At 54.7% G+C, this 9554-nt stretch overlaps 1 protein-coding gene across 1 annotated transcript; it reads right to left on the bottom strand.

Moving 5' to 3' along the window:
• Positions 1–52: 52 nt before the first annotated feature.
• UCP2 (uncoupling protein 2) lies at positions 53–8701 on the bottom strand. Its single transcript, XM_029209593.1, has 8 exons — positions 8288–8701; positions 7313–7469; positions 4698–4917; positions 4330–4540; positions 3141–3339; positions 2962–3062; positions 2443–2623; positions 53–2094 (listed from the first exon to the last, which is right to left on the bottom strand). Exons 3-8 carry the CDS (start codon positions 4821–4823, stop codon positions 1980–1982), a joined length of 933 nt encoding a protein of 310 aa, XP_029065426.1. The 5' UTR covers positions 4824–4917; positions 7313–7469; positions 8288–8701; the 3' UTR covers positions 53–1979.
• Between the last annotated feature and the right edge of the window lie 853 nt (positions 8702–9554).

The following is a 9554-nucleotide window of genomic DNA, read 5'->3' as shown; positions in this document are numbered from 1 at the left end:
CCCTCATGGTGAGACTCTCAGGCCTGTGAAAGCCATTTATGAGATTGTTGTTATTACCTCAGTGTGGCCTTCAGTGCTACCTTGTGTCAGGTATTTTATAGGCATTAAGGGTTGAGGAGTTACTGAGGCCTCCTGGTATGCTGTCCAGTGGTTCCTCTCACCTTTCCCAGCCCCTCATTGTCTCAGGGTCATGCCTAGAACCGTGATGAAGTCTGGTGGCCTCATGTCCATGCCAGTGTCTGAAACACAAGGCTGGTGAATGAGCCAGCTGACAATGCCTAAGGCAACAAATTGCCCCTCAGTTTCCTCTGGTGCAAAACAAATCCTGCCTCAGAGGATTAACGTGAGAATTAAGGTGCATTAAGTACACTGACCGGGTCCTCCACTTATGCCAACTCCCTGCCACCTTCACCCTGGCTTGACTCCTGCACCCAACCCTGTCCCTCTTGGGGACTATGAGACCTCAGCTCAAAAGTAAGGTGAGGTTGTAAATCAACTATACTTCAATAAAAATAAAAAGTAAGGTGAGGAATCCTGGACCCTCTTTCCTTCTCTACAACCCTAATATCCTGGACCCCTTGCCCAAGCACTGAAGGGCCCAGCCTCCTGCTCTGACCAGTGGGGAAGGCACAGTAGCACCAGCTGACTTCAACAGGAAGGTCATGTTCTCTGGGCTTGGCTCCACAGCTGCCCAACAGGATTCCTGAAGGACCCCAGCCCCTAGGGGAAAAGTGCACAGGGGGAGGGCGGAATCTGAGTCCTAGTCCCAGTTCAGCGGCTGATTTCCTATGTGTCCTTGCCTGCATGACCTGTCTCAGCCTTCAGCTTCTTCAGACATCTATAAAACGGGCCTGGATGGCTTAATTCTAAGGGCCCAGCCCTTCACGAGATGCCTTGGGATTCTGGAACCTCACAGAGTCCCCTAACCCTTGAAACAGAAGTAGCCCTGCCCACCTGATTTCCTGACTGGAGACAGATGGTAGGAACAGGGACAGGGAGGCTGACACCCCTGGTTTGTCACCACCTCCCTGGGATCTCTAGCCTGGGGTGAGGGTGAGACTCTAAATGGAAAGACTCCGGTTGAGGCTGGGTGTCTGCTCTACAGCCTGTCCCACCCAATGCAGTTATACCGCCTCCTAAGGGTATGACTGGAGGATGGGAAGCAACCTGACTTGCCCTCACTAAGCCTGGGACTTGGGGGAGGTGGATTTCCCATTTGTAAAATGGAATAAAATAAGCCTACAGCATCTAAGGTCCCTAAGTTCCTCTAAATCTCCCAAGCAGCACAGGAGAAGCAGGGCAAACAGGAACACTCATTCTGCAGATTAACAGGCCCGGGGCCGGCTGGGGGGGTTGGAAAGGCAGGTACTGGAGTACCAGACACTGGTGAGTGAAAGCTCAAGTGGTGTGGCGAGAGAGCAAGGCCACTGCTGACTCCAGGCTGCTCCTTTACTTGCCACCTCAGCCCTGGCCTGGTCTGGAAAGAGAAGCAGACCGGATGACCTCCACCCAGATTGCTGGAGGAAGATGGGTCACACGCCCCTTTCCAAGTCAGGTGGCTCCTCCCCTGCCTACCAGGTGCCAAAAGGGCCCATTAGACCAAGACCTCTGGTAACAGAGAGGGAGGAGACGCCAAGGTTGAGCTTGTTTTATGGGTGACGTGCTAGTCGGGCTCAGGGGCAGGAGGCAGGACGAAGAGTCAGGCTGAACTTCTCAAGGGACTGAGGGCTTGAGATGCTGGCTTGCCCAGGCTTCCCACAGTGTCAGCTGGGGTCAACTCCATCAGGACTGTGAGAGGCAACGGGGAGCTGAGGGGTGAAAATGTGGGGAGAGGGAAGGGAGGTGGTGGGAAAGGGAGCAGAGGGAAGGGGTGGGGAGAGAGGGAAGGGGTGGGGAGAGAGGGAAGGGAATGAGGGGAGGAGGAAAAGGGAAGCAGGTCCAGGCTGCAGCCAAAGCCAGAGGTGATCAGCAGGGGAGGCTCAAAAGGGAGCATCCTGGGAAGCACAGGCAGCCACGAGGGCCCGTTTTAGCTGTTCATAGGTGACGAACATCACCACGTTCCAGGAACCCAATCGGAGAAAGGAGGGCATGAACCTAGAGGGGAGAAAACACACGTCATCTCTTTCACCCTGCTGGGCCCCGGCATCCAATCCAACCCAGATACTCTGTCCCAAAGGAAGCTGGGAGGGCCCAGGGAATGGAGCTGTGGCCTGTGAGCAAGAGTCCCCTGTGAGTCTCCATTTTAACACCCACAAAGTAGGCATGATAGCAACTCTGAGAGGAAGGAGTTAAGAGCACGAGAATGCCAGGACCAGGATCAGAAATAGTTTGACACGTGGTTGCCACAGCAACCACTCAGTTCTGGGTGGTTCTCTCCCACATGTGTGATAGGTACAGGTGGCCAGGAGGCCTAGAATTGGGTGGGGTGGATCAGAGGCTCACCCTTTGTAGAAGGCTTGGGGACCCTCCTTCTGGAGCATGGTGAGGGCGCAGTGGCCAGCACTGCGGTACTGGCCTAGGGCAGAGTTCATGTATCTCGTCTTGACCACGTCGACAGGGGAGGCGATGATGGTGGTGCAGAAGCCCGCCGCGAAAGCGGAAGTGAAGTGGCAAGGGAGGTCATCTGCCAAGAAGGAGGAGCAGGGGAAGCAGTCAGGACTCCTCACCCCATAATTCCAGAAGGAAAGAGATGATTTAAGTAGCTAAGGTCTCGTGGTTTTAGAGACAGAGGCTGCAGCTGGGACCTCTCCCAGTGTCTCTGAGAGTCACTTTGCCAATCTAGCCTCAGCGCCTCAACGTGCAGAGTGGAAACTTCACCCCAGTTGGCTTCAGTTCAGTGAAAGAGAAACTCATTCCATAAGCAAAGGGGAAATGGGATGAAAAGATGTGGTCTCCAGGCAGACCCACACTGGCTCCTGGTTTGGGGGAAGGTGAGACCCAGCATCATCTACCCTAACTCACCTGTCATTAGGTTGGCCTTCAGGAGAGTGTCCTTGATGAGGTCGTAGGTCACAAGCTCAGCACAGTTGACAACAGCATTACGAGCGACATTGGGAGAGGTCCTTGCAGAAAGAAAGGGTGCCTATGTGAGACCAAGGAATAGGGGAAGAGGAGGATGCGGAAGGGAAAACACCTGGTACACACCTTTCCAGAGTCCCCGAAACCCTTCCTCTCGGGCAATGGTCTTGTAGGCCTCAATGGTGCTTTGGTACCTCCGGCCACCTCCAGCCTGGGCGTGCGCTTGGAATCGGACCTTTACCACATCCGTTGGCTGGGCCACGGCCACAGCCAAGGCACCTGTGGTGCTGCCTGCCAGGAGGTGGCTCCCGATGCCGGCATCTGTGGGAGAACCATGGGGGTCAGTGGCCAGCTGGGTTTACACTCATTTCCCACCTCTCCTCACCAAAACCACGTCACTGTCATTTCCTGTCTTCACTGTAACCTTTCAGTAATAAGACACAGACTAGCTCTGCTCTAAGAACTTTTTGCATCATACAGTATATCACTGGGAGTGTCTACTACGTGCTGGGCACTGGGACAGAGCGAGGAGCAGGACAAAATGAGACTTAATACTTTCTTTCATAAAGCATTTTCATTCACTTCATTTTACCTACTCAGCAGCCCCGAGAAATCAGAAACTTTTCTTTTTTTTTTGGCAGCGCTGTGTGGCTTCTGGGATCTTAGTTCCTGACCAGGGATCAAACCTGGGCCCTGGCAGTGAAAGTCCTAACCACTGGACTGCCAGGGAATTCCCAAGTATCATTTCCATTTGACAAATATGAAAGGCTCCGAGAGAAGTGGCTTTTCTCAAGGACTGGGATTCATAGGACTTGGGTTCTCATCCCTGATCTACTTCTCCCTGCCGTGTGATCTTGGGAAAAGTCAACCTTTTGATCTGGGTTCTCATTTTCCTCACATGTAAAATGGAGGGTGGGCATGGCATGCTGAGAAGGTGAAATGGAAGAGTGCTGGCCTTGGAGGCACAAGTCCTCAGTGTGTTTTCTTTCTGGCTCCCCATTATGTGCCCTTGGCCAAGTCCCTCCCGCCCAAGCAAGCCTCAGCCTCTTCATCTGTAACACGGGGATGATACCACCTGCTCCCGAGGTGGTTGTGAGGACTGTTATGAGACGATGCCCTACTTGGAGCCTGGCACAGCCCAGGTGTTCAGGAATCATTAGAAGAATCAGGGACCCTTCTAGTTCTCAGTTCCTCTGATCTGAAATTCCTCCTAGAGGTCTTGGGGCCTAAAGGAACTGTGCAGCTAAAAGAACGAGGATCAACCATCACTGAGAAGAGGCCAAGAGGCCTATGGCCCAGCTCCACACTCACGCTCAGAGCCCTTGGTGTAGAACTGCTTGACAGAGTCGTAGAGGCCGATGCGGATGGAGGCAAAGCTCATCTGGCGCTGCAGGCCGGCGACCAGCCCTTTGTAGAGGCTGCGGGGGCCCTCGGTGCGCACCATGGTCAGGATGGTGCCCAGCACCCCGCGGTACTGGGCACTGGCCACAGCCTGCACTGGCCCCTGCCTTTCTCCTTGGATCTGCAAGGCCAAGGCAGGTGGTTGCCCTCCCCATCTCCTTCCATCCCTATGCTCTAAAATTTACAGCGCCGAAAAACCCCACTGGCCCTTGAGGAGTCTGTGTCTTGGAGAGGGAGCAGACTAGCCACCATCAGAACCCCAGGCTTCATCTCCTCACCTGTAGCCGGACTTTAGCAGTATCCAGGGGAAAGGTGATGAGATCTGCAATGCAGGTAGCTGTGCCAGCCCCCAGGAACTTCACAGTGGCAGTAGGGGGCACATCTGTGGCCTTGAACCCAACCATAATGCCAATTCCTGCTACCTCCCAGGAGATGAAGAAAAAAGAAGGGGGCACCTTCAATCAGCAACAAGATGAGACAGAGGAACTCTGCTGGAATCTAAGCCAAGGAGAGAGAAGGTCCATCAGAAGCCGAAGCTCCAGACCCCCCCTTCTCACTACCCCACCTCACTTTCCCTGATAGCACCACCTCCCTAAGCAAGGACCCAGAGCTGCCCCTGGAGGGCAAATAGGAGTGAGCTCCACAGGCACTCAAGCAGGGGCTGGAGAAGCAATTCATTCCTGAGAAGTCCTCCCTTTCACCACAGGGAGTGTCTGGATCACAGCTATCCTAGTGCTACCTCACAGGCACTGGCCCAGCCCTGTGTCTGCTGGGTGCAGAAATTTCACTGATGCCCACATTCCTGATGCTGCAAATCTGTTTAAAGGGCAGACAGAAGTGGGGAAAAGGTTTCAGCTAGACCAAGACCTGACAGGCACAAACCCACAGGCTTATGCCCTGGATGTCTTAAGCAGGAGAGGTTCCTATGGGTCTTGAACTAAGTCTAGAAGAAAAGGAGTGAACAAGACCTATTCAGCTCCTTCAATTCAGTCTAATTCTCTTCCCCACCAGCCCGCACACAGCTTGGGCTCTCTAGAGGCACTCTTTCAAGGAGTCTGCTTTGCTGGGCACTGGCTCACTGAGGCGCAGGAGACAATATCTACCCTAGAGGGGGCCTTATTGTCTGGCATGGGATGGACAGGTGATTCAAGCTGCATTTGGGGCTTGCAGAACATAGTCTCAAAGTGCAAAGGAGGGAACATCCAACTCCACTGGGAGAGAAGAAAGGGTGGGTAATCAGAAAAGACTTAGAAAAGGTAGCATTTAGCTGGGCCTTGAAGGATACTGAGCAATTCTCAGGGCTGAGAGTAAGTGCATAAGGTGCTCTACCCACCCCCACCCCCACCCCCACCCCGGGGGGTGGGAAAACTATTCCCTCTCTGGCCAGTTTCCTCTCCTCCTATAACATAGAGGGATCCACATCTTCATGAGAGGTGGGGATGCGGAAGTGCAGGTCAGAGCTATAGTGACAAAGGAAACCAAAACCTCCATTTTGTTCTCAGAATTGCAACAACACCTTCCTCCCCTGCCTTGGGAGGAAGTGAGCCCAGCACCCCAGTGGAGGAGGGTGACCTGCTTCTCTCCCCTGAGTTTCTTTCTTTCACTACATAGGAGTGGCTGCTCTGAGCCTCACCTAATGGGCTGCCCCCATTGCTGGGGCCGGGAGGAAAGCGCTGGCCAGCAGAGGAATGACGTGGTGGCAGTCAGTTGTGAACACACAGACCCATGAAAACAAGATGCTCACCAGGCTTCTTCCTCCTGGGCTTCTCATCCCAGGTGGCTGGGCCAACAGGGAAGTCTAAAGGCGACTCACCACTCAGTTCCTGGCCTTACTCATGCTTCCCTGGAGCCTGGCCCACATGAGGCTCAGTGAAGACTGGCACTCAAGCAGCAGAAGGGGTAGGTGAAGGTGTTCCAGAACCCCCAGCGTCCCTGCCCTGACACCCTCGTTCCCCAGGAAGTGCTCCACACCTTTCCTCCCCCCTCTGCCTGGCACATTCTACTAGCTCACTTACTTGTCAGTGCAGCCCTGTGAGGTGGCTGCCCTTACTTCCATGTTTCAGAACAGGGAACTTAGTAAGCGTCCTGTCTGCGGGCTCCAAAGCTTATGCTATTTGCTTTGCACTGCGCCCAGCTCATTTCTTTCCTGCTGTTTTCTCAGCCCCAGGCCTTTCACGAGGAGGTCCAACACCGAAGTTCTCTCATGACAATGTGACAGTTCTGAGAAGGTTCAGGCAAACGGCATTCCCTTCTCTGGGCATCAGAGACATGATGACATGAGTCAATCATGTCCTGACCTTGATCTGGGTTGCAACGTGTTGTGAGGGCCAGAGAAGAATAAGGCCCAGGCCCTGCCCACCTCAGAGACAAGTGCAAAGGCTAAGTTGCCATTTTGAATGTTGCCTTGGGGTTGCCATAAGTCAGGTCCTTCAGAGGCATGGGTATGAAGGCAAAGGTCTCCGTGCTAAAGACCATACTAAGAAGATTAAACACAGGCCTAACGAGAAAGAGTTAATAATATATTACAATCCCCAGCAAATAACCAGTTTCACCTGATTACTAACTGCAATCTTAAGGATAGTCAAAAGTTTGAGTCAACAATATGTAGTTAGAACAACAGGGTCCTGTCCTAACTCTGCTGCTGACTCCTAGGTGACCTGGGGCTAATCACTGTCCCACCTGGGCCTCAATAGCCTCCTTTGTAAAATGGGGATTACCATCCTTGGATTGTCAGGTCAGCTTAAGGGCTCTGGCCCTTAAGTGCTTTGTGAACGCTAAGAGTGACTTTACTGGGACGGTGGTGCTAGTTATTTGTGTTAATGTCCTGCTAAACCTGCCCCCAGACCACAGGGCTGAGGCAGTAGAAGACCCCTCCCTTAGAATGGACTCTTACCTGGCTCTGTTAGATCTCACGCTGAGGCCTTCAAGATCAAGCTTCTCTAAAGGCATCCCATTCTTCAAAGCTGCCAGTGGCTATCATGGCCTGATCCCTTTGGTTTTCCATAGAAAATGGCTGGGAGATGAAACACCTAATGGTCATACTATGTGTCCTGCAGGTGAGGGCAAAGGAGGAGAGTTTAGAAAGGGAAATGGACCTTAAAGGACCACACCCCAGCAAGGAAAGGGCCATCTGTTCAAGGCACATAAGCCCACTCAATCCTTATCAGGGGGGTGTGAGGGTAGGGCACAGGGTCCATTTCCCACAGAGCATCTGGGGACTAATTAAGTGCACACACTGGAGGAGGGGAACACACTGGAAGAGAGGATGAACCCAGGAGTCCTCCCTCCCTCGTCTACTCTTAGTATCACACATTGCTCTGTTGCAGATTTCTCCTTTAGTGGAACTCAGTATTCTGGAGAAGCGTCCCGCAACACAGCAGACTCTGGTGAGCAGGAGTGGGGCGGTGGTGGGGGAGTCATGATGGGTCAGAGACTCGCTGAGTCAACTAGGAACCAGAGTGGGGCTGCGAGGAGGTTAGAGGGGCTGGAGCGGGCCCTGCTGAGGCTGCATCAAGCAGCTCAAAGCCTCCTGCCAGCAGAAAGAGCCCCAGGAATGGCCTGGGGCCGCCTGGAGTGGCAGAGGTCATTCTGGTCTTCGCTGAAGGTCCCCCACCCCGGCCGAGGAGAGGAAGTGGAAGGGTGAAGGCTTATATTACAGCCATTTGAACGCGAGAGGTAAAGAGCAAAAGCAAGACATGAAAAGAGTGAAAAAAGAGAGATAAAGAAAAACAACAAAAGGTAAAATACAAAATAGGGTGGGAGGTGAGGAGTGAAATTAAAGGTGGCGCGCGGGTCCCTTCCGCCGGGGTAGCGGGAGTAGGGCAGATATAGCGGGCGCAGGGCTGGGGCGGGCCAGGGCCGGGCTCACCGGGCCGCAGGGAGAACAATCAAGTGCTGGCAGATATGTCAGTCGGCGGGCGGAGCGCGCATCCACGGAGAGCAGACTGTACTCGACCCAAAAGCGCAGCCGGCCGGGCTTGCAGAGAGGTAGGCAGAGGGTGCGGCGCGACTTCGATCTACGGGGAGCGGCCGGCTGGGCGGGGGCGGGACCTGCGGTCTCCGAGGGCTGGGAGGCGGCCCTTTAGTTGCAGCATTTCCGCAGAGACTGCCACGCCCAGGGTTTTCTCCGCGCCTTCCTCCACTTCCATTTTCGGGAGCCGATCCCAGAGTCTGCCCCTTCGTTCCCCCATAGGGTTACCCCTCGCCGCGCCAACTGCATCGTGAAGATGGCAAGACTGACTCCCGGAAAGAAGCAGAGGCTGCCCAGGGTCGTACACGCCTCTGGCCCCTAGCCATGGCTCTTTTTTTTTTTTTTTAATGTATTTATTTATTTATGGCTGTGTTGGGTCTTCGTTTCTGTGCATGGGCTTTCTCTAGTTGTGGCAAGCGGGGGTCACTCTTCATCGTGGTGCGCAAGCCTCTCACTATCGCGGCCTCTGTTGTTGCGGAGCACAGGCTCCAGATGCGCAGGCTCAGTAATTGTGGCTCACGGGCACAGTTGCTCCGCGGCATGTGGGATCTCCCCAGACCAGGGCTCGAACCCGTGTCCCTTGCATTGGCAGGCAGATTCTCAACCACTGCGCCACCAGGGAAGCCCAGGGCTCTTTTTAACAGCGCCCAGAGGCTCGGGTAGAAGAGCACGCTCTCCTTTCAGGGACGCAGTCCGCTGGTCCCAACTCAGCCGCCCGTGATTCCGCAGACCGCCGGCTCTCCCCAGGTGCCAGCGCGGGACCCCGCGGGGCGGGGCCTCCCTACCGGCCTCGCTGGCGATTGGTTAAGGGAGCCGTGGGGCCAGAGGAAGAAGCCAATCTGGGCTGCAGCAGCAGGTGGCCGATCACCGCCAACAGCCGTTGGGTGCGGCTGGGTTTCCCGCTGCCTCCGGGTCCCGTCCTGGGCTCCTCGGGGACTTCAGGACGGGGAGGGGTCACGGAGCGTGACGCTCCCGCCCCCACTTACAGAAGAGCCAATGGTCAGGAGCCCCTCGAGTGAGAAGGCCGAACAGGGCGTGGACCTGCTGCGTGTCTAGGCCCCGGCCTAAGGGATGGTAGGTGAACCGGGACTGGGTCGCCCTCAGGTTGTTGGTGGTCTTATGGGGGTGACAGACACGTAAACAACCGGTAATTGTGTCCTGTGGC

The sequence above is a fragment of the Monodon monoceros genome, unplaced genomic scaffold (genome assembly GCF_005190385.1).
Source record: "Monodon monoceros isolate NGI ecotype Baffin Bay Population unplaced genomic scaffold, NGI_Narwhal_1 Super_Scaffold_7, whole genome shotgun sequence".
Classification (NCBI taxonomy): Eukaryota; Metazoa; Chordata; class Mammalia; order Artiodactyla; family Monodontidae; genus Monodon; species Monodon monoceros.
This window is presented reverse-complemented; position numbering and strand designations above follow the sequence as displayed.